The 26,348-nt window shown below is 38.3% G+C and overlaps 1 protein-coding gene across 1 annotated transcript in view; it reads right to left on the bottom strand.

Annotated features, from left to right (window-relative positions):
* The window catches only part of RASA1 (RAS p21 protein activator 1), a 122,503-nt gene extending 104,175 nt beyond the window's left edge, over positions 1-18,328 (bottom strand). The window contains exon 1 of the mRNA XM_066381795.1: positions 17,198-18,328. Within this exon, the coding sequence (XP_066237892.1) occupies positions 17,198-17,712 (515 nt within the window). The 5' untranslated portion in view covers positions 17,713-18,328. The remainder of the gene's footprint in view (positions 1-17,197) is intronic.
* Positions 18,329-26,348: the final 8,020 nt, after the last annotated feature.

Here is a 26,348-nt window from a genome sequence, read left to right as displayed (position 1 = left end):
TTTTTTTTTTTTGGTGACAGAGAGAGAGACAGATAGGGACAGACAGACAGGAACGGAGAGAGAGGAGAAGAATCGATTCTTTGTTGCAGCTCCTTAGTTGTTCAATGATTGCTTTCTCACATGTGCCTTGACCAGGGGGCTAGAGCAGAGCAAGTGACCCCTTGCTCAAGTCAGTGACTTTGTGTTCAAGCTGGTGAGCTTTGCTCAAACCAGATAAGCTGGGGCTCAAGCTAGCGAACTTGGGGTTTTGAACCTGGGTCCTCTGCATCCCAGTCAGACGCTCTATCCACTGCGCCACCTCCTGGTCAGGATCCATCATTCCTTTTAAGCCTATTTACAAGTATCCGCTCTTTTATTCAAACAGCATTCCTGTTACTTAACCACTACCTTTAACCATTGAATTGACACCTTTTCTGATAAGCACCCTCCTAGCCCTTATTATTTAGAAGCAATCACTGTAAAAAAACACATGAAACAAAGTGGTAAAATGCTAGGCAGAAATAACTTGCCGGATGCCAAGAGATTTCATTAAAGTAACAGGAGCCATGATGACTTCTCCTCCCAGGTCTGCAACTCAAATGCAAGTAACTCAAGTTTCAAAAGTTGACTAACTTAAGTTATAGATCCATCCTAACAAAGCTTACAATTGACTATTGTGGAAACCAAAAGTTTCTCTATTAGTAACAAAAAATAAAAGCCTTCATATCTCTTCCCATCTTATTCTCCCCTTGAAGCCTGCTAAGTAGGAAGTAAACTGTAATCATAGGGCTGTGCAACAATAGATGCCAACTAAAAAGTTTCAAAAAAATTACAGAGGATAAAAAAATCCTCATTTTACAATACCATTACAACAGAGTATAACTCAGCGGTTCTCAACCTGTGGGTCGCGACCCGGCGGGGGTCGAATGACCAAAACACAGGGGTCGCCTAAAGCCATCGGAAATACATATTTTATTTAAAAATGTATTGTATAATAAATATGTATTTTCCGATGGCTTTAGGCGACCCCTGTGTTTTGGTCGTTCGACCCCCGCCGGGGTTGCGAACCGCTGAGGTTGAGAACCGTTGGTATAACTGATTTGGGTAAAAATCATGAATGCTAATGGCACTGGGTACATATTATTTATTAATTACCTTTTGTTTAATGGCAATATCTGGTGGAATCCCCTAAACTAAGTTCAAACTTATGTACATCATCAATAGGACCACTGACATCATGCATCCCTGGATGCAAGGTAACAGGTACAGATGACTTATAGAGTATATCTGCCAAGAATGGTTACCCCAAATCTAAATATGAGTCAAGAATCAGACAAATACAAAGTAAGACACATTCTCCAAAACAACTCTCCTGGATTCTTCAAAATATCAGTATCATTAAGGGAAAAAATGTTGAAGGAACTGTTCTAGATTAAGAGACAAAAGAAATAACAAATGCAATTCATTAAAATAAACAGATATAAAGAACATTATAGGAACAGAGTATAGCTATATATGAATATTATATTAATGTTCAATTATAACATTATATTTGGCTATGTAGTGATTGTCCTTATTTTTAGGAAATACATGATAAAGTATTTAAGAGGGAAGCGACTTGATCGCTACAATCCACAAACAGTTCAGTAAAAACAGCAAGTATGTATAAAAACAAAGGGATAAACAAGTAAGGCAAAATGTAAAGAAAAGGATATGTGGTTACTAAGTACACTATTCTTGGAAATTTTCTCCAGATTTTTCAACTTAAAATCTTGCTGGGGAGGTTCCTTATTGAGCATGAAATCTGGACAAAAGGATGTAGTTAATTATGTATTTCATAAAAATACACATGCAATAAAAAAAATAACAGAAACAAACATGTTTCATCTTTGGGCTTAAAAAAAAACCCACTCCCTTGAACTTAGATGATCACTGACAAGCTAACCTTCTTAAGGTTCCATTTTCTGATTACATTGTGAGCATTTCATTTGCTACAATCCCATTATTTAAACATGTCAATAACACCAACCACTTTAATGTCGGGTCTTTCTAACCAGAAAGCAACTGTAATTCATCACATGTTAATTTAACTGAGATACCCTACTCTCAGTTAATTTTCTGAGACAACACTTCTTTCCAAGTTTGTTTGATGAGATCACTATTGTCAGTGCTCGAGAAGAAACCTTTATTTTTGTCATAATACAATACCTTCAGTAATGTCTCAGATGTATTCAGAAGCATGAATGAGAACTTGTCACACGATCAAGTAGGGAGAAGGACAACTCACACAGAAAAAACAGTTAACAGACAAAACAGCATAGCAAATTTAAAAAACAAACAGTATAGTACTGCAGAAATACAAAATATTGAAGAACAGGTTAAACTGGCATTATATGCCATACTAAAGTAAGCTTTAATTTTTTGTCTCAATCTGCAGACCTCAAGCCATTGGATCAAGAAAACAATTTAGGAGGTCACAAACAGCACTTTTTTTTAATCAAGCGAAATAGAAGACAGAATAGAACACAACTCTGTATAGAGTGCATCACTGGTAGTAAGGGTGAGTTTGTTTCATTAAACTTTTATTTCTGTTACGTATCTGTTTATATGTGCGTGCTGGGTCAGAGACAAATCTATTTCTTTTGGTGAATCATGGTCAAATTAGGTTTGAAAGCCACTATTGTCTAAACTCATGGAAAGGTTTCAAGAAAGAGTACATTTGTCTTTACAAAACCATCCTTGCAGGAACATCAAGTAGTTTTGAAAACTGCTGAGCATCTCTTTTTTTTTAAGTAGAATAGAACAGAGTTACAAAGGAAGTAGTAGAATGAGCCACAAGTAGTAATTAAAAAGGCTATTTTTATGTAATTTGTTTCATGTTTTTGTGTTTACACACACACACAGGTTCTATGTCACAATATACGATAAATTTCTTAATTTTTACTTGAATGTAATTTTAAGAATTAAAAACCATTGATAATGAGTTATTAACTAGCAGAGTACATGATCAAGAAAAGTGAGAAAATTAAGAATATTCTATAAGCTTTAAAGGTCATAAAACACAAAAGAAATGCTAGATTATAAATCAATTTAGGAGGTAGAAAAGAACTTTGGTAAATAATTAGGTTGGACTGGGGGAAGGAGAAAAAGAAAGGCCATTGACTAAAATCCTTTTTTAAAAGAACTGTTTTGAAAAGTAAAGTAGAAGAGGATGCATTCTATTTATTCCATATACCTACACTCTACACTACAATGCACAAGCTCCTTAACATGGCACTTAAAACATACCACCATACGCCTGCTAGTTACTCATTTCAACTTTTCTTCTGTTGCAGTCACTCACGGGCCATGTGCACTAGGTAAATATTCCCACATCCATAAAAAGCAATGTTAATTTATTAAAAGGTATAATTTCTCCACAGTACTCTAAGATTTTGTATTATTTCTAACACTATCATGTTAAAGTTATTTTATCACGTTATATAAGTTAAGACCCTAAAAAATGTCAAAATAAAAATAATAGGTATTTTGTATTCACTTTTATAATTATTCCAATAATGGCTCTATGATGAAAACATGGTATTTGGGAATACTAGTACTAATTAGAGGAGGATATAGTCACCTGTTAATATGAGGTTTATATCCTTTGTTCTGAATTTCATGCAAAATTAAACAAAGTAAATGTCAAACCTCATAGTTAACTCGTCTTTGATTTCCAGCAATAACAAATGTAGAGAAGTCTTTGATGATTCCAAAGAACTATTATGGACCAGTTTAAATTTTATTTCTCTAACCATCAGTCATAAGCACTGCTATATCCCTAAGTAAGTAAGTGCAGTACCCATTCTACTCTACACACCTTAATTAGTTTTCTTAGGTAGAAACTAAAAGCCTGATAGATAAATGGATAAACAAAATGTGGGATAAACTCAAACTAGTATTCAGCCTAAAAAAGAAAATTCCAACAAATGCTACAACATAGATGAATCTTGAAAACATTAAGCTAAATGACATATTGGTTAAAAAAGGACAAATATTGTACGATTCTACTTATGAGGTAGGTACCTAAAGTAGTCAAACTCATAGGGACGAGAAGAAAAATGGCGGTTGCCAAGAGGTGAAAAAGAGGGGAATGGTAAGTTACTGTTTAAGGGGTACAGAGTTTCATCTGGTAAGATAGTCAAGTTCTGGAGAGGGGGGGGTAAGGGGTGCACAACAGTGTGAATGTACTTTATGCAAGAGAACTGTACATATAAAAATATAGACTACCACAATAAAAAAATATCCACACCCTCTGATGAACTGCTCAATATATTGGATGGCAGAAATATTTAAAACAACAATATTTACAAAGTAGGAGGATAAAGGGGTCTAAATGAAAGGATTAGTTTTCACACTTCAAATGGATAAAATGTTTATACCAATAGATTGTGGTAAACTGCATATGTACATTTTAATATCCATTAGTGGACAACCACTAATAAAACTATAAAGTGAAATATTTAAAATACATTATAGATAAATGAGGATGAAATCCTAACAAATGTTCAAGTAACCTATAAGAAGGTGAGAAATGAGAAAAAACAGAGAGAACAGGAAACAAACAATAAAATGGCACTTAAGTCCTAACATATCAATAATTACTGTAAATATAAAGAGTTAAAATACATCAAAAAAGGCAGAGATTGGTCAAGTGAAATATTGTTTAAATGACTCAATTATAGACTGTCTGTAATTAACCCACTGAAAATAAGACATGAAAAGAAAAAGGACAAGGGAAAAGTGCATTTGCACAAAGTAAAAGCAGGAAGAAGTGACTTGTTAGTTTTAGACAGACTTTAGAGCAAACATAATTGCTAGATACAAAAAAGGAATATTATATAATGATAAAAGGATCAATCCACCAGGAATATAAAACAATTCTAAATGTGTATACACCAAAAACTGTAGCTCTAAAATATATGAAGCAAAAGCTAATAGAGCTAAAGGAGAAATAGACAAATTTATAATTGTAGTTAGGAACTTCAAGACTCCCCTCTCAGAGACTCACAGAAATACTAAATAGAAAATCAGAGAAGAATGAAAATTCTAAATACAATAAATTTTTAAAAGATCTAATTGACATAGAGTACTACAACAATAACAGTCAAATACACATTTTTAAAGCACTCATGGAACACTCACAAGACAGACCATATTCTGAGCCATTAAAAAAATTAATACATTTAAAGGTATTAAAATCATAATATCATGTTCCCTCACCAACCATACTTGAATTTAACTAGAAATCAATAAGAGAAAGATAACTGGTAAATCTCAAAACACTTGGAAATTAAATCACACACTTCTAAATAATCCATTAGTCAAAGAATAAGTCTCAAAGTAAAGTTAAAAAAAAAAAGAAACAGAATCAAATGAAGATGGAGACAACATATCAAAAGATGTGAGCTACAGTGCTAAGAAGAAAAGGTATAGCATTTAATGCTTATATTAAAGAAAAAAAAGGAGAGGTCTCGTACTAGTGGGATAGAGCATCATCCCAAAGCATAGAGGTTGCCAGTTCAATCCCTTTCCCGTCTCTCTCTTCCCTTTCCATTCTCGCTAAAATCAATAAGTAAAAAATAAAATATTTTTTAAAAGAAACAGAAAAGGTCTCAAATATAATATTAAATTCGTATCTCAAGAAACTAGAAAAAATGGGGGTAAAATTAAAAGAAAATAATAATAAAAATCAATGAAATTGAAAATAAAATCATAGAGAAAAATGCATGAAACAGAAAGTTAATCCTCTAAAAAGAATGAAAAAAACTGATCAATCTTAGCAAGACTCACACTAAGAGTCTATAGTTACTATACTAAATGATGAAATACTACAGTTTTCCCCTTAGACGTATAACGGAGCAAGGAAGTTTGCTATAACCACTCTCATTCAATATAATAGAAATTCTAGCCACTGCAATGAGACAATAAAAAACATAAGAATAAAAAGCAACAAAACTGTCACTATGTGCAGTTAGCATAATTGTAGAAAATTTCAAGAAACCTGTAAAAAGCCTCTTAGCAATAAAAGTAAGTACAGCAAGGTCACAGGATAAAAGATCAACATACAAAAATCAATAGCATTCATATATACTAACAATGAACATGTGGAAATTGAAATTAAAACAGAAACATTACAAAACTTCTCCAAAGGAAACAAAAAAATTAGGTATAAATTTAACAATAGGTATACAGGACTGATACACTAAAAATTATAAAATGCTGACAAAAGAAATCAAAGAGGACCTAAATAAATGGAAATATATACCATGCCAATATAGTAAAGATATCAGTTCTCCCCAAACTGATCTATAGGTTTAATAAAATCCCATGAAAATCTCAGCAAAGTTTTTGTTGACATGGCAAACTTGCTCTAAAATTTGTATATGAAGACACAAGCCTTAGAGTAACTAAAACCTTACTGAAAAGTGAGAAAAATCACCCTATTCAACATTAAGGCTTACTACAAAGCTACACTAATCAAGAATGTCATAATAGCCTGACCAGTGGCAGCGTAGTGGATAAAGAACCAACCAAGAGCGCTGAGGTCTACGGTTCAAAACTCTGAGGTTGCTGGCCCTGAGCACAGGGTCACTGGCATGAAAATCCCAAGATCACTGGCTTTAGCAAGGAGACACTGGTACTGCCCTGGTCAATAAACCAAAAAGCAGCTCAGTGTACAACTAAAGTGAAAGCAACTACAAGTTGATGCTTCTTTCTCTCTCCTTCCTCTCTTGGAAGCAATCAATGCACAACTAAAGTGAAAGCAACTACAAGTTGATGCTTCTCACCCTCGCCTGTGTCACTCACTCTCTCAAAATAAAAAAATAAAATAAAATAAAAAGAATGTCAGATGAAGACATATAAATCAATGGACCACAAGAATCCAAAAGTAAATCTATATACATATATGCTCAATTGATTTTTGACAAAAGTGCAAAAGCAATTCAATGGAAGGAGGACATTCACTTTTCAACAAATGTTGCTGGGCAATTGGATATCCACAAGCAAAAATATGGACCTCAATTTTAACTTCGTATCTTTTATGAAAATTAAATAAAAATAGATCATGGATTTAACTGTAAAACATAAAAACTGTAAGAAACAATCATAGGAGAAATCTTTGAGACCTAAGCTAGGTGAAGAGTTCTTAGACTTGTCTTAATACAACTTATAAAAGAAAATATAAATAAATTAAGCTTCTTCAAAATTAAAAACTGTTGCTCTGTTAAGAGGCAAAAAAGAGAAGCTACAGAATGGAAAAAAATATTTGCATACCATATATCAAGCAAAGGACTAATATTTAGAATACATACAGAACTCTCAAAACTCAACAATAAAAATTCTGTTGGAAAATAAGCAAAAGAGATAAACAGACATTTCACCAAAGAGGATATACAGATAACAAATTAGCCCCTGAAAAAATTTATATCATCAACCATTAGGGAAATGCAAATTAAAACCACAATGAGATATCACTAGACATCTATGGTTTTAGCTAAAATATTGGGTTGGGGAATAAGTTCGTAGCATTTTTATATTTTCTTTTATTTTACAACGATTTGTTTGCTGTTTGGCAAAGGGTAAGTATTCATTCGATAAAACTCTTTCTGCTCTACAAAACTATGTTAATTGTATTTTTGAGTTATTTAATTTTTTATTAGTTTTGAGGCTTAGAAATGGAATACCCAGGAGGCAAAAATCAACATTTTCGACACCTGCTCTTCTTTGCTTTTCATCGAGGTCAAAAAGCTGCCGAAGCAGCCCGGGACATTTGCGACGTGTATGGAGAAGGTGTCATAGGCGAGTCTACAGCACGGAAATGGTTTGCAAAGTTCAAAAATGGCGACTTTGACGTCGATGACACGTGCCGCAGCGGAAGGCCTTCTGAATTCGATGAAGAACTGGGAAATGCTCGAAAAGAATGCCACGGTCAACAAGGAGCTCTACATTGCCCAGCTACACCGCGTGAATGAGGCTATTCGACTGAAAAGACCTGATCGACATGGTCAAACCATACTCCTTCACGACAACGCCAGGCCCCATGTTGCACAAGTCGTCAAAGCCACACTCCAAGAGCTCGAATGGGAGGTCCTTTAGCATCTGCCGTATTCTCCGGACCTTGCACCGACCGATTGATTACCATCTTTTCCGCTCCCTGTCAAATCATATGAAGGGCCTTACCTTCGATAACAAGGAGGTCCTAAACTGGCTCGACAACTTCTTTGACACCAGACCAGGCGATTTTTGGCGGAACGGCATCAACAAATTGGTCGAGAGGTGGGAAGAGGTTGTAAACAGCAACGGCGAATATATAATTGATTAATTTATTGATATAATTATTGTTTTTTGTTTAAATAAAAGTCTTCGGTAAAAACGCTACGAACTTATTCCCCAACCCAATAAAAAATAGTGACAATATGAAATGCTGGTATGAGTATAGAAAATTAGGATCACTCATTTACTGACAATGTATAAAAGGACACAGCCACTATATTAGAAAACACACAGGTAGCATCTTATAAAACAGGACATTGAAGTACCATGCAATCCAGCAACTGCACTCTTGGGCATTTATCTGACAAAAATGAACTTATGTTCACACACAAAAATAAATGTTCATAGCAGTCAAAACTAGAAATAACCCAAATATTCTCCAATGGGTAAATGGTTAAACAAACTGTAATATATCCATACCACGGAATACTACTCAGCAAGAAAAATGAACAAAGGATAAATGCATGCAATAAACTAAATGAATACTGAAGGGAGTTATGTTGAAATCCAAATGCTAGTCCCAAAAGGTTACATACTGTATGATTCCATTTATATACCCTTTGAAATGACAAAATAAAGAACAGATTAGTGGTTGTCAGGGATTAGAGATGGAGGAGGTGGAGAAGGGAGGTAAATTTGGTTATAAAAAGGCAGCATAAAGGTTCCTGGAGGTGATGAAAGTGTTCTGTATCTCTCCTTATGTCACTAAATCTACACATGATAAAACTTAATATAACTAAATATACATTACACATACACACATGCACACACACAAGTGTATGTAGACCTGGTGAAATCTGAATAAGATAAGTGAACTTTATCAATGTTAATTTCCTGGCTGTAATACCAGATGTTGCAATTGAGAAAAAAATGGGTAAAGGGTACAACTCTGTTATTCTCACAACTGAAAGTGAATCTATTACCTCAAAAATAAGACGTTTAAATTTTTAAAAATCACGATAAATCAATATTTCAGTAGACATGGATAGAGAGATATGGTTCTATTATTATATAATTTCTTGACTGTGCACCCAATCTAGTGGATTATTTCTACAAAAAAGACTTTCAGGGGTTTTCTAGGTCATTCCCTTAGTATAGGACAGCTATATAAGAGAAAGGAAATTTAAAAGTAATACTAAGCCTGACCAGGCGGTGACACAGTGGACAGAGCATCAGACTGGGACAGAGGACCCAGGTTTGAAACACCACGGTCACAGGCTTGAGCGAGGGCTCATCAGGCTACAGTGCAGGCTCACAAGCTTGAGTGCGGGGTCACTAGGATCACAGACATGACCCCCTGGTCGCTGGCTTGAGCCTAAAGGTCATGGGCTTAAAGCCCATGGTCGCTGGCTTGAGCCCAAAGGTCACTGGTTCTGAGGTAAACCCCCCTCCCATCAAGGCACATGAGAAAGCAATCAATGAACAATTAAGGAGCCACAAGGAAGAACTGATGCTTCTCATCTCTCTCTCCCTTCCTGTCAGTCTGTCCCTATCTATCCCTCAGTCTCTCTGTCTCTGTCACACACACAAAAAGTAATATTAAATGTTACAACAATGACTACAGAATGAATACAGAAAACTTGTTAGAGTAATGTCTCACCCATAGGATTTTCCATGGCTACCATCCATGGTCATGTGTAGAATCTTTTTACACAGTAATGATGAGACATCATTTAAATATGTTCCATCTTTCAACATGGGTATCATCAAAAGAGGAGCTAGCTATAAGTCACTAACTCATAAAGAAAGAAGGTAAAGTATAAGGATTAAAATTTTTCTTTCACCTGACCAAGCGTTGGCGCAGTGGATAGAGCGACAGCCTGAGATGCTGAGGAGCCAGGTTTGAAACACAGGGTCGCCAGCTTGAGCACATGATCGCTGGCTTGAGCATGGGATCATAGACATGACACCATGGTTGCTTCCTTGAGCCTGGAGTTTGCTGGCTTGAAGCCCAAGGTTACTTACTGGCTTAAGCAAGGGGTCACTGGCTCAGCTGGAGCCCCCCAGTTAAGGCACATATGAGATAGCAATCAATGAACAAAATTAATTTAAAAAAAAGTCTTTCTTTTATATAGTGAAAGAAAGAAAATTAAAGAATGAGGACCCTGTTTCTCAAATAGCAGATGTGCATTCAGTCTGCTCCAAAGATATGAGAAGCCATTTTTAAAGATGCAGGGTTACCCAATGTTATCAGTCAGTTTGGGCTACCATAACAAAAATGAATGTCTTAAACAAAAGAAATGTATTTTCTCACAGTTCTAGAGGCTGAGTTCAAGTTTAAGATGCCAAGAGAGTTGGTTTCTAGTGAGGCCTCTCTCCTTGGCTTGCAGGTAGCCACCTTCTCACTGTGAATTCACATGGCCTTTTCTCGGCGCACATGCATGCCTGGTGTCTGTCTCTTCCTCTTCTCATGCGGACAACAGTCCTACTGGATCATAGACCAGTCCACGTGGCCTCATTTAGCCTTAATTACCTCCTTAAAGGTCCTATCTACATATACAGCTGCAATGGGGATTTGGGCTTCAACCTATGAATTTTTTTTTTGGGGGGGGGGGGGGGAATCATCACACCAGTGACTGGCCAGCCCTTAAGTATATTACTGGAAAAGGGAGGCAAAGCAAAGGAAAAAGTATACTTTTTGTATTAGAATTCCAGTTCTATCACTTAACTTTTCTCAATAATAAAAACATGAATTATCCATTCACACTATACAGCTGTGAGAATTACATTAAATGAGATTCTATGTAAAGTACCTAGTATTTGGTCAATAATAAATAAGTCAATACTGGGCCTCTGCCTTTCCATCCCCTCCCCCAAAAATGTTAATTATAAATATTACTCAAATTAGAACATATATGAAAAATTATGGACACTGGATTCTGCCCCAGTTCTACCACTACCTAGCTTTATGATGTAATTAAGCAAGCCATTCTACCTGGGTTGGCTTCTGTACCTAAGTAAGGTAATGAAAGTTTCTCTATCACTACAATATTATGTACTGGTGTGTATCACTCTTATTATAACATCAAACACCAATGCTACAAAAGCTAATCAAACTTTCTATTAATCTTCAGTAAAAAGGATTATAGGACAAAATTTCAGTATCATTCTTTCATACACTTTCATTCTTTCAACTCTTCGACAACTATCCTCTAATTTGAGAAACATCTGTACAATGTGTCGGCAAATTAATTTTATCATCTTATTTCCCTATCATCAATGTCTAATCTTCTTTTATATTTTGTCTCCCATAATGTTCACTGTTTTACTCACAAAAATCACAATCACTCAAATACCTAAAAACCTGTTGAGATGTGATTAGACATATCGAGAAGTAAACTGTATCTGACAACTATTTTTAACTTAGCCCACAACTGAAATGTATTGCACATAATTTCAAGACAACACACCTACCTTCTATACATTTGCATATTCAAACAATGAGCAAAATCAACATCCATACTTAATATTTTTGGTTTAAAATTAACATAACGGTGTTAAGTAAAATCTATTGTGGAGAGATATTTAATAAAAGGCAATTCCCACGCTGAGCCTAAGGGAAGAACTAGTAGGTGTTTGTCCTTTCTCCCATCTCCTTCCTTACCACTAGCCATTCTAGTACATCTATTATCACATGTAAATGAATACACGGGGTATAACTTTGGTGCTCCCAAGAAAGCTCACCTCCCAGGATTAATGCCGTTGCATTTCAAACAATGAGCTATTACCAACATCTCATACTAAAGCTGGACTTGGTCATGTGACCAGCATTGGTCACGGAATATTAGTACATGGGATGAACACAGAAGCTTGGTAAGTGTCGACACAGGAAGGCTTGTCCTTTCGGAATAATCCCTTGTGGAACCCAGGTGCCATGCTGTGAACAAGCTCAAGCTAATAAAGTAGAGAAGCTATAGGAAGAGAGAGAGGGGAGGGTGAGAGAGGGTAAGAGGTGGGAGGAGGAGGTAGAAAGGGGAGGTGGGGGGGAAGGATGTTATGCCCAGCTGTCTACCAGCTATTTGAGCCATCCCAGCTGAGGCCACAGACCTACAAGGTAGGAAGCTACCTTGGATGTTCCATGTGTCATCTGTTGGCTACAACATCCAACATCCAAGGTGGCTTCCTACCTGTGTGACATCTGTTGGCTATAATATCCAACATCCAAAGTGGCTTCCTACCTCCAAGGTCTGTGGCCTCAGCTGGGATGGCTCAAACAGCTGGTGGACAGCTGGGCATAACACACACACACACACACACACACACTCTCTCTCTCTCTCTCTCTCTCTCTCTCTCCCCCCCCCAGCCTTTCCTCCTATCCCCCTCTCTCTATCTCCTGCCCCTTTCTCCCCTCCTCCCTAACCATCTCTCTCTCTCTTCTCTCTCTCTCTCTCTCTCTCTCTCACCCTCATCCTCTCTTAGCTTCCCCTTTCTTCTTGCTACTTTACTGCTATCCTTTTTCTTTTTTGTCTGTCAATAATGTTGGTCTGGTTTTCAATGATCCAGGCCAATTCTAGCCTTTGGCTGTGTGCTCTGTAATCTTAGTAACTATAGGCACATCTTTCAACCTCCCTTCAGACCACAGGTAAATAAAGAATTCAGTAGGGCAAACTCTTTACTATAGTCAAAAGTTAGTATATATTCATTTAAGTCATAATTCTTTTTTAGGTGATAAAATTATTAGGGAAAAAACTTAGAAACCACTAAAATGGTGGAGGCACAGTGGATAGAGCATCAACCTATATCCCAGATTCAAAATCCCAAAGTCACCAGTTTGAGCTCAGGCTCACCAACTTGAGCGAGGGGTTGCCAGCTTGAGCATGGGATCCTAGATATGATCTCATGGTCGCTGGCTTGAAGCCAGAGGTCACTGATTTGGCTGAAGCCCCTGGGTCAAGGCATGTATGAAAAGTAATCAATGAACAACCGAAGTGCAGCAACTACAAGATGATGCTTCTCTTCTCTCCCTTCCTATCTCTGTCTTAGTTTCTATCTCCTTCCCTCCCTCTCTCTCTCTTGCTCACTAATGAAATTTTAAAAAAAGGATTTAGAAACCAATTACTTCATGTTCAGAAAAGAAATTAAGCAGCAGGGAAACTATACCTGCTACTTTCCTTCAGACTTTACTAATTTATATAAATTTCTCATTCTTTTAACCCCCATGACCCTTTCTTTGCTCATACTTCACTCATATTTATCTTAACCTATTCTGAATCACAATAATTGGTTTCCTTAACTTCCTACTAGATCTAAAACTCTCTCGGAAAACTCTCATTAAGGGGCATCTTGCTTATTGTTGTAATTGCTCAAATTAAGCATCTACTACATTGCTGTCCTACAAATATGGTACAAAATCTGGGTCCTGGTCAGCAACCACTTTCTCCATAACTGATCCTTGCAATTCTCACCCTCATTTTCATTAAGAAATAATGACTCACCCATAGTTATAATACAATCAGTGACAAAGGAAATGAATACTACATGTCCTAACATTGACTTTAACAATTCTTTGACTTAATTAAAAATGATTTTAATGATTTTATTTTTATAGAGACAGTAAGATGATTTTTAAGGGAGGGAAAGGCATTACTTATATTCTTTATTTCTTTTTTCTTCAAGTCTCAGGCTTGAGAAGCCTGCATATTAGGTCCAGGATAAGATCTAGGCCAGATGACAAATAATATCAAAGGCAAAGCAGACCTGGTGGCTACTACAGCAAAATGAAGAACTCAGAACCCACCTAGAAGGGACAACCTCCATCAATTCTAGCAATCTACTCTCAAGCAGGAACAGCAACCTGTGACTTCTCAAGCAATACTGGAAATTGTGCCTTCTTAAATGTGAAGTTTTCCAGTTTTAAAATGGTAGCAACTAATTACTCTGTTTTCCAAATACACTAAGAGCAAGCAGTATATATCTGTGGGTAGGATAGGCCTCCTGCTACTACCGCAGGCTCAAAATTAAAACTCTCTCTATATAACTGAGGGTGGAGAGAAAACAATACACCTTTACTATTGCCCCTCACCTCTAGGGAAGAGAAAAAAAAATAACAAGAACCATGAAGAGCAGTTCCATAAAATTACAGGGAGTACCAAGGACAAACTCCTTTAACACTTCTCTCTTTTGCAAAGGAATATTCATTACCAGTTTTAGATATAGAAACTTCTACAGCATAAAAATATATGGGAAGAATTATTTTTCTTTTTAAATTTTTTCTTTAAACTTGCAGAAAAGAAAATATTCAAATAAATATGATAGTTAAAATTATACAAATTCTTCTGGCCTTAACCAAACTAATTAAAATGTGCAATAATAAACATGAGACTAATGATTCATGTACACAGAAAAACAAGATACAAATACTATAGTATTATCATATTTGTACTGATTGATATATATATATATTATCACTTGACACTTGTAAGCACCAAACTAGATGGATACAAGGTTAAACTCTATAACCAATGAACCCTTGTCTAATAAACGATTGTGGACTCAATCCTGTAACCCGAACCTCCAAACAAAATTATCAATAACTAAGACAACTAGTCACTAATTAAACAAACATTAATTTAATTTACAAAAACATTTCATACTTTTATGAAAGATTTGTCATTTAACCAAGTCATTAAGGTATTTTCATTTAAAAATAGGAATTTATAACAAACACAAATTTCATCTATAAACCTACTTAATTTGATGGAAGCCTTTATAAAGTTAAAATAAAAATTTTAATATAATTAATCATTGTAGACAGGCCTTTGGAGTTCAAAACATTCTCTAAAATAGCTTTTAGTATGGTAGTCCCTATACCAATAGAATTAGTAGGCAATTTAATGATAATAAAATTATATTATTGTTATTTTGGGAGACCACTTATTTGTTGAACACTTACTATGGTCCCGGCGCTGTACTGAATATGTTCAAGGTTCTCATTAAACCTTAAAAATGACCAGATAAGTGAGGAAGGTACAATTTTTATCCCCATGTTACAGATGGGGAAACTGACCTTTCCAAGATCACACAGCTAGTAAGTGGTAGAGTCAGGATTCCAACCCAAATCTTGTCTAACTTCAGAATTTGCACGCTTAACCACTACACTGTATTGCCTCCAGTGACTCTGGGTTGATATCTAAGATAAAGAAAAGAGGGAAATTTGTACTTCTCAGTGGCAAATTTAAAAAACACACTAGAAATGGAGGATACTTTTCAGAAATATAACAAACCTCACATAGTCACACAAATAATTTTATTCTCAAATACATGTAATAATGGAAATCTCACATGATGAACTCACAAACACCATTTTTCCTATGTAGTCACCCATATTTATTATTAAAAAGTTCATGGGAAGCCTCTGTATTTTCTGCTCAACTTTGCTGTAAATCTAAACCTGCTCTACAAAAATAAACTACTTTTTAAAAGTTTAGAACTACAATATACTAAATATGCCTATTCAATTCACTTATGAATTGGCATAAGACTATATTCTTTCAGTATAAAAAGTTCTGATTTGCCTGTCATAACCACAGTGCTGAGCTTAATATTTCACTGACTGCTTTTTTGCAAAAAGGTTGAAGATGTGTAAACAGTGTGCAAAATTAGAACTTTTATCACTCTCAGAAAACCTTCAGAAAAGTCTGCAATACTAGAGATAAGTTGGAAAATTAGACATGACATAAAATTAGACAAAAGTAAAAAAGAACTCTAATGAACGATATAAAAGGAAGGCAATACCCCTATACCATAGCTAACAAAAGACTAACTTTACCTTTCCATGTAAGTATCAAAAGATGTAGCCATAAGTCAAAAACAAATTAGTACTACAGAATCTTTTCCTAATTTGTTTTTTAATTCCTTCCTAAATTCTCCAAAGAACCTTTCTCAAAAAATTAAAAAATAATACTTTCAAGTGTCAACATATGAACTAAATCCTTTTTCTTCTGATACTCACCAAGGCTGTCAAATTCTAAAGTTCATTTAGGCCATATGTGAGAGATCTATAAATCAAGTTTTGCCTACTATACCACTTCCCATGAACACCTTCCTCTCGTCCAAGTCCACCTTTGTATATAATAAATACATACCTAAGCTCACTAATGAAGGGAATGAGTAAAAGAGAGGTGCTGACTCTATATAGAAAAGTCATTTGTTTTATATATTCTGCAGTAGACTGTCAAAATTAATTTTGAAATAGAATACTTTATTGGCCATCAACAAAATGTATTGTTTTACTTCAATTTTGTACTTAACAGAGTCGTAACTATAAAGAATCGCACTGATATTAATGAATGAGAATTTTAAGACACAAGTTACAGATACTGTTGGAGTATGGGCCTTAGTCACACCTATAATTCACAGAACACTTTTCCTTTCTCGCAGACGCACGTCTTCATGTCATCCAAATACTTTTTTGCATTCCTATGGTTTCAACAGGCTGAAGTTTCGCATTTACAGGGCAACAAAAACAAAGCATTCCAACCAAGGCATGTTTCAAATTATATTAGTACAAAACTCATTCAAATACTTATGTTCAAAGCTTTTCACTACTCATCTAGTTTCAACAGAACACACAGAGATTAATACTATGTATATACGACTGCTTTGGTAGCTGCAAGCTCAGCTGAAACCCAGGACGCCATCTCAATTTGGAAGTTCTCACCTGATACACATTTTTTCATGCTTCCTATCTTAAAAACTTTACATCTCCCCAGAGTAACAATAAACATACAAAGACGCCAGGGAGTATGCCTGTAGGGAAGATAAGTGATCAAATTAAATCCCTACGCAGGAAACTTGAAGTTTCAAAACTTTTCAAGAAGTCACGGCTGACAGAACGAGTATGTTTTCCCACTGTTTTCTAGGAGCCACCTTCCCCAGTCCCTGAACAGCGGTCTTCACTTACTGGTTAGTTGGAGGAGCGGTCAGCGGGATGGCCACCTCTTCTTCCTCGTATTCTGGTCCATCTAGAGAGTCACCTTCGTCCACTGTTCCCAGGCCCGCGCCCAAAGAGGGCAGCTGGGGAGGAGGCGGCAGAGGAGGGAACCCGCCGACTGCCCCGAAAGTCTCAGCGGGCAACGAAGCGGTGGCTTTGGTGAGAGCCATGTCCCCGCCAGGTCCGGCGGCGGCGGCAGCCACGCCCGCAGCAGCACCGACCCCTGACAGTCCAGCGCCCCCCGGGCCCCCCGCCGCAGACCCGGCTCCGAGGAATCCCGACCCCAGAGCGGCGCCTCCATCCCCAGCACCCGCCCCTCTACCCTCCGGCAGCCCAGGGAAGGGGGCGGCTGCCACCGGCAGGGCCGCGGGGATCTTCACCCGACACACTGCGGGATAGGGACTCGAGCCCGCCGCCGCGCCGCCTCCTGCTGCCCCCGCGGTCACCGGGCCGCCCTCCTCGCTGCCGGCCTCGGCCGCCATCATGTTGAAGCCCGTTCTCCTCAGCCTTCCCCTGCCCGCCCGGCAGCCCCGGGGGCCAGCAGGCCCGGGCTCCGAGCCGCCCCAACCGGGCGCGTCCCCACTTCAATTCCCCAGGCGGAGGAAACAACAACAAAAGGCGAGAGCCCGCCGCCGCGCCCCCTCCTCGGGCCACAGCCCAGGCTCCGGAGCTGCCCGGTTACGGGAAGCGAAGTGGGCAAAAATGCCCACGCCCGCACGACTGCCGCCCCAACCTTCACCTTGTACACCCGCACTCGGGCGCACATGCACAGAAGCCACAAACTTCCTGGCTGCGCTCAAGAGGAAGGGAAGCACAGGGGAAGCGGCCGGGCAGCTGCCGCTCCTCCAGCCTCCGCCGCCGCCGCCTCCAGCGCTTCTTCACCACCCGAGTCCCGGCCACCCCCACCGCAGCCACCGCCGGGGCCGCTGCTGGGGCCGGGGCCGCTGCAGCCGCTTCATCCTCCACCCGGCTGCACACAAGAGGGGTGGGTGGAAGAGAGGAAGGGGGGCGGGGTAGTGGGGAAATCGACCCAACTGCTCCCAACCTGGAGCTCTCAGTGAAATCGTCCCGAGAGAAAGGAAGGCGGGGCACCGGAGGAGGAGCGCAGGGAAGGAAGGGCGGGGAAGGAGGGAGAGGGGACTTCTGCGCAGGCGCGGCCCCGGCGCGGGGGCGGAGGGGGCTGGGTCTGGAGGGAGGAAAAGGAAGAGTCGGGAGGGAAGGAAGCGGCGGGGACGCGCGGTGCAGACCGGGTACAGCTGTTCGACACGGTGTAGAGCGCGTGGCGGTGTGTCCGCTCTTCCCGTCGGTGTCGCCAGCGACGCGCGCCTGTCTCGCTGAGCTTTGTTTGATGGGGGCCGGAGGAGGGGAGGACGGGGTACCTAAGCAGGCTGCGGCCCGGCACCGTGCAGAGCGGGGGGAGGAGTGCGGAGAGGACGGGAAGGGGGAAAGGAAAGGAAGGAAGACGCCGCGAAGGCAGTGCCCTGCTTACTGACCCTTACCGGCGGCGCAGAAACCTAATGGCCAAGGATCGGAGTAGGAGGTGCAGCCCACTGCTTCCAAGGTTGAGGCAATACTATCAATATTTTCATTTCGTTACATAATGTAAATTACTTGACTCACAAACTTAAAAATAAAATGAAGTAAAACACTAGATTCTGAAACTCAAGAGGAGAAAACGAAACGGATAAAGGAGAGGCTATATGGAAAGCTTAAGAATTTTGGTGGAAATAATAGTTGTGAAGTCAGATTTCTGCAGTCGTACACATTTTCTTCACCGACCAACACCGCCGCCTCCCTCCGCTTTCTTGGGCGCGCGCGCGCACGCACACGCACACACACACCTGTGCCACTGCAAGTCTGTGAGGTACTTACTAATGAAAGGTGGAGAGAAGGGAGAAAGGTGGAAGGACACCAATCTGCACTATGTCCTTACTTAAGTTTAAAACAGAGCAGGGCATGCTCCACAATGCACATACGATACCAGAGCACTTTCAACACATCAAATGCCAAAGAAGGTCCTAAAGTGCCAGTAACGTATGGGTTCAAAAATTATCAATAAATTGAAATCTCACCCTTAATATAGCCAAAGAGATGGGGTTTGTTTTGTCTTTTATACTAGAATATATATAAACTATTATATGCATTCATATTGGTGGAGGAATCATTCCCTTTGTTTGAAATTACAGTATTAATAATTTGCCCTTTTGGATTCATACATTGTTCTTTTCTTGTAAATTCTCCCAAGAAGAATCCCACATTAAACTCCGTTAAATAATCTTTGAGCTCATTATTTTCTCTGCTAAGGATGATCAAACCAACATAGGAGCACATTGGGGTTGGGAAGGGGCTGTAATAGAGGCCCAGGAAAAAAAAAAAGACAGCTGAAAGATGTGGCAAGATGCAATCAAAACATTTACTTTAGAAGTTTGCATAAGGCTATTTACCAAATCAGTGACAAACTTGATTGAAAAGTAATCCCAAGGATTCCTTCATTGTTCTTACCTCTTATGCCATGTACCGCTTGGGAGAATGAAGAGGGACTAGTCATAAGAGTTGTCTCACACTAGCATTATCTTAGGACCTTGTTAGAAATGCAAATTTTGTCCCAGACCCTCTGAATCAGAAACTGCAACAATCTATGTTTTAGTGAGCCTTAAATTTTCCACACTAAAGAACCACTATTTTATACTATGCTAATCAGGAAAGGAGTTATGCAATACCTAAAAATGGATCTGAAAGAAAGACAAAATCAATCATAAGAAAGCCAACCCAATGTAGGTGGGTGAGAGATTGACAGTATTGGGTTACCAAACTTGTACTCTTGGAAAGGAGGCTAGGAAATGAGAATGTACATAATGAAATAATTTCATGCTAAAGAGAATAATGAAGGCTTACAGTGGGCTACCAGAAAACACTTTTTTTTTTTAAATTTAGATCCTCTGTGTTAGAAGAAACCTATTTCACCCATTGCCAATTAATTTACATGTGCCTGTCTGTGTTTGAAAACTTGTGTGTTAGCATCCCAATCCTCCCAACACTCCCACCCTAATTACCACCATCAGCCTTTGCCTGTAGGAGGTTGGACTGGCAGGTTATCACCAGCTCTTGGTTATCACCGATCTCTCTTCTCTAAGTGTTCACACGCCATCTTTATGCTGCCTGAGATTTCAAGTCAGGCTCACTAATCTAACGTGCAGAATTACCTCCTTGCCCTTTTTTGAAAATTCTTTGGCAATTAAAGGTCAATATTTAATGCAGTCCAACACCAGTTAGATACTGAGTTATATTGTTTTCTTGTGTGTTTGTCTACAATACTAGACTATAATACTGCAATATTATATACTGCAGATACAGCCTGTAGTCTACTGCCTAGCCCTAGCCCAACCCTGAGTATCCTTGCCAAGTGCTCAGCTAGCATCTTCAGCCATCAATTGTTCAACCAGTAGGAAAGAACGACTAAAAGTCTATGTGTAAATCAATCCAATATTAATCTTACCTTTTATTCAATCTTAGTATGGTCCTGTCCTTTTCATCTAAAAAAGATTACCACATATTGTTGAGGTATTTTCAAATTATTCCTTTTATTGGATAGATCTAAGCTTTGAATTTTACTTTCCCTTGTGTACTTCCTTAATCTCAAATCAGTGATCTATCATCAGTGACTTTTTGTTCCAAAAGGGTTAAATGTTTCTACATTGTTTATTTTCGTCTGTTGCCTTTTTTCTTTTTCTACTCACCTAATCTTCTGTCCTGGTCTTATTTAGAGTCTTAGCGTTCTTTTTTTTTCTCTTCCTCCCTCAGTTTCTACTTCTGTGTTTTCCTTTATTCTTCCCTGAATTTCCTGATATAGATATTCTCCTTGTAGTTCCAAGTATTCTTTAGTTTTTAACTAAAGAATAGCCTGGCCTCTGGAGATGCAGTGGATAAAGCGTCAACCTGGAATGCCAGTTCAAAACCCCAGGCTTGCCCAGTCAATGCACATGAGAGAAGCAACTACCTATGAGCTGCTTCTCACTTCTTCCCACCACCATCTTTCTCTCTCTCCTCCCTCTAAAGCCAATAAATAAAATCTTTAAAAACAAAACAAAACTGAAGAACAATTTTAAAAAAACACTGAAATATTTATGTAGAGAAAGGCCTTACAGGGATTCTACAGGAATTGGTGTTAGGTGTGGAATTATGTAACATCAGTTAACAAAGGGAAGTAAACAATCTGTTAATTAAATTCACAGATAATAGCCTGACCTGTGGTGGCGCAGTGGATAAAAGCATTGACCTGGAACACTGAAGTCGCTCGTTCGAAACCCCAGGCTTGCCTGGTCAAGGCACATATGGGAGTTGATGCTTCCTGCTCCTCCCTCTGCTCTTTCTATCTCTTTCCTCTCTCTGTCTCTTTCTCTCTCTGTGTCTCCTCTCTCTAAAAAAATGAATAAATAAAATGTAAAAAATAAATAAATTGTAAAAAAAAAAAGACTAAGCTTTTAAAAAAAATTTAAAAATTCACAGGGAGATACTGAAAAACAGAACAATATATCATACAAAAAAAAGAAAGGAAAATTCAAAATAGTTTTTACCTTTAGTAAAACAATCTTCAATATCTATGACTTAAGAAAAGTTACTCCAGAGAGTGAATTAAACATAATATTTAATGAAGAATAACTGATCAAAAATGCCAAAGACTTGTGGGTGAAAAGAATCTAAACATTTAATTAAAAAAAATTTTTGGCTTATTCTTATTTTATTGGAGACTGAAATATGAATGTAATACATTCTTAAATATTGTCATATCTCAGTATGCGAAAGATAATTCTGAGTCAGAAATACAATTTTAGAGAACCTCAAGGTGTTTACAGCAAATATGTAAGTAGCTTCTTAGGGGAAGACTAAACAAGAAATGATAAAGAGCTTACAGCTGTGTTTAAAGAGTCCCAAACTTTGTTTCATGCCCCAGTACATTCTTAACTATACAAATAGCCTTCTAAGCTTATCTAAAGAGTATCAAAAACATGAAAGAAAGCCTTTATCCCTAACTCCTAATATCCCTACTACATTTGTTGACCTCATCTTAAAATCCTCCAGATAACAAATTTCCTTACTAGAGAGATGTTTTGAGAAAATAACATTGAGGAGGTACAGGTTAAAGAAAGTTATTTTGATGAAAAAGTAAATAGTTCTGCAAATATTACAGTATGTGGTATAACAACATAATAAGATTTTTGAAAGTTATAAACACCATTGAAGAAATTAAAGAATAATGTAATCTCTGAGGCTATAAAATAAATTTAAGGGAAAATAATCAGGAGCCCTCTTGGAACATCTAAACTTATATATGGTTGAAGGTGCTTAGAATAGTTGGATCTAAGTATCCCTTCTTTTGAAAGAAGAGTGGGAAAATGTATTTTTAAAATTGTTTGGTTTATCCTTATTCTTGTTTTTATTTTGCTGATTTTTCTTTTTTTTTTTAAGATTTTATTTATTCATTTTAGAGAGGAGAGAAGAGGAGAGAGGGAGAGAGAGAGAAAGGGAGGAGGAAGCATCCAGGAAGCATCAACTCCCATATGTTGGGCAAACCAGGCAAGCTCAGGGTTTCGAACCGGCGAACTCAGCATTCCAGGTCGACGCTTTATCCACTGCACCACCACGGGTCAGGCATCATTTCTTTTTTTTATTATTCTGTATCAGAAAATTTCTTCCTTCTTTATTTCTATTCTGTTCTTCTTTGCCTACTATTTTTCTCTGACCAGGAACATTTCTATATTTCATTTCTGTGTCTTGGTTCTTTTCGGGCGTCCCCAAACTACGGCCCGCAGGTCGCGTGCTGCCCCCTGAGGCCATTTATCCAGCCCCACCACCGCACTTCCAGAAGGGGCACCTCTTTCATTGGTGGTCAGTGTACTGGAGCACTGTATGTGGCAGCCCTCCAACGGTCTGAAGGACAGTGAACTGGCCCCCTATTTAAAAAGTTTGGGGACCCCTGTTAGTGAACCAAGGTAGAAGTAAAAGAAAAAAGCAAGTGCAATGCTTCCAGGTGAAGGGAAATTGGGGGGTCAGGGTAAGTAAGCCTTCAGTCTATATTTTTCTCATAATTATACTACCATTCTTAGTCCATACCAGCTACGATTTAAACATCACCTGAGGCCCAGTCATGGAATCCACCTAGCCTTTGACGTCTTCCCCTTACAAGTCCTAGAAAGTCATTAATTCAGATTGCATTCTTAGATCTACCTGAGAATCTCCAGGTATACCCTCATTTCTAAAATCCCTTAGCACATTGAATACACAAGCCTCTCTAATTGTCTTTAAAATGCCTATACAATGAAAAGGTTAAATGGAGCCTTGAGTTCAGACAATTATAGATAAAATATGGTGAAACTTTTAAGTACATCAGAAGAAATTAAGGGAGGGAGGGAGAGAGAAAAAAAAGGGAAGGAAATATGATAATTACAGGTTTTAAAATATATATATATTTAGTTACATAAATTTAGCTTCATGAAATGTGCATTGTATGTCATATCCTTCTTATTCATTTTTTTTGTGGATTTATTAAAAAGCTAGCATTCATCTGCAGACCAGCTATCTTAATTTGAGTTTCCAGAGAAGCAGAATCTGAAACTAGGCCATTAGTATTAAGTCATTTTGGGGGGGAGGTGATCCCAGGAAATTTCAGTGAGACAATAGGGAAGGGACGGAAGCCAGTACAGTATTAATCAGTGTTAATGAGCAGGTATTGGGGAGAGCAATGGGGCTAAATCCCACTGGTGAGCTCTGGCAAAAAGCACAGAACCTACTTGAGAGCTGTCACACCTGAGGGATAAAGAAACTGTGGTTTTTATTTATAGGCTCCCATTTGTCATTGGTTGAACATCTCCTCTCCAAAATCTCTGGACTGACTTGTGTGCAGGCATCTGCAATAGTTAGAGAAAGCCCTCAGGTAGAAAGTTACTGGTCTTTGTAATGACAGGACACTGAATGCACAGAACAGGTGTGTGCCAAGGAGGTATGGGCTTGGCACTGACAGTAACTTATTTCTGTGAAATATTGGTACTTTGGAATGTTGCTATACTTGAGCCATTTTATATTTCATGTACCCAACTCTTTGACCTACTAAGGCTATTTAGTACAAATGGCTAAGATGTTCTTTCAGTGTTCATTATAGTGTGGCTGGGATGAGTGAGAACTCATTATTTCCCAGTAATGCACATTATCACAGGAGCAGTGCTGAGCAGAGGGGTGATTTTCTAAGAGTATCTATACATTGCTTGATTCCAAATATATTTACTGTCATTTTTTAACATGTATTGTGAACTAGATAATAGAAGCAAAAGTGATTATACATTGGACATAAAACACCATATTGACCGCCAAATGGGAAATATTCAGGAAAAAATATTAAAACAGTGTTTTTGAAAACAATAATTTGATAAAATGCTTTATTAAAAGTGGCCCCAAAACTATGCCTTGAATTTGTACAAAATTTTAAAGTTATTAAAGTGCTTTCTTGTCCATTGTCTTTTTCACAACTCTGAAAAATTATGACAATATTATTGTCAAATGACAGATCTGTAAGATTTTGAGTTCCAAAGGTGTGGTCCATTCACCTCAAGGTTTATAATATATATTCCTGGGGAAGTAAAACAGGGCAAGAAAACTGTCCCACAACTAAATGTCTAGACTCATAGGGAACCATAATAACTTATTGTTCGGGATCCAAAAGCAGCTGGGAAACTACCCAGCATACTTGCGGTTATATCTGAAGACTGGGAACTGTGCTGTTATCTCCCTTAGTGGCAGCACCATTTCCATGACTTGAGTACTCTGTCACTACTTTGTTCTGTTCTCTGTTCAATACAACCACTACTCCTACTGATTCTGATTATTTTACCCGCGGTACCAACCACCCCTCTTCCCACACCTTCCTACCTCTTGATTCCTGCTTACTTGTGGCTTCCACTGCTTCTTTGCTTCCACTTGCAGATGTTTAAGCATCAGGGAAACAATGGTGACCCAAACATGCATGGTCTTTGTTTTGCTCTCATGGAGCACACAATTTAAGGTGAGGAAGGCATTTAATCAACTAGCCACATCAATGCAGTATTTAACACTAAGATTATAATTAGGGAAAGAAAGACTAAATTGAATGGAATTTTTTTTTGGTCAAGATTTTAGAATCACTTGACAGAGTCTTTGTTGAGGGTTCATGGAGTGTTGCAATATGATAATGCAGAGAGTCAATCAGCCCTAAACCTGGGAGGCCAGATCAGGTAGATTATATGTAAGTCCCTTCTGCGCCACTACTAGATCTGTCACTCAGTGAAAGTTTCTTAACCTCTCTGAGTCTCAGTTTTCGCATCTGTTAACTGTATGAATAGAAGTATCTATTAGCTTAACTAGAGTTTCCCCAGAAGCAAACCTGAGACCTGAATTGGATTGTAAATTGGTAGTGATCCCAAGAAGCTCGGTTGCAGAGAGGGGAAGGGGAGACAGGGAAGGGAAGGGAAGGAAGCCAATAAAGGATCTGTTATCAAATAGGTAAACCCTGTGGGAAAGGGGCTCAATTCCATGGGGGAGCTTTAAGAAACCAAGTTAATCATGTCTCAGAGTTATCCTACATAAGGAGTGAGAAAGCTGGGTACTTATCTTCCAACTCCCTTCTATCTTTTGTGAAGGCTGCTCCTAGACTCTATGACCCTAGAAGTGCTTACACTTCTAAGATGTCCCATGTGCTTATAGGCAAGTGAAAGCTCCCGAATAGTCATCAGGAATGTTCCATGGCTTTGTACCAGAAGGATAAGTGATAAGGGAATATGGGTGGGGTGCTGACAGCTTCTATACCTACCTACCTGTAGGTGCTTTTTATGAGGATTTGAGATGATGAGATAATGTAACAAAGTAGAAGCTCAATAAATTGTATCTATTACAGTGAATGAAAGTGTTGAGAGGATCAAATTGGTATTTCTGAGATGGTAACAATAATTCAAGTAACCAATCGTCCTCCTTTAGGGAGGACAGTCCTTCTTTTATAAGTTCTGTCCTCCCTTGAAAAGTGTCCTCCTACATGTCCTCCTTTTTGATATTGGAAGACTAATCTGTAAATGTCCATATTCAGTCAATGCAGAAGTCG

This window comes from Saccopteryx leptura, chromosome 4 (genome assembly GCF_036850995.1).
Source record: "Saccopteryx leptura isolate mSacLep1 chromosome 4, mSacLep1_pri_phased_curated, whole genome shotgun sequence".
NCBI lineage: Eukaryota > Metazoa > Chordata > Mammalia > Chiroptera > Emballonuridae > Saccopteryx > Saccopteryx leptura.
The sequence above is the reverse complement of the archived record's forward strand: the minus strand, read 5'-3'. Positions and strand labels throughout refer to the sequence as shown.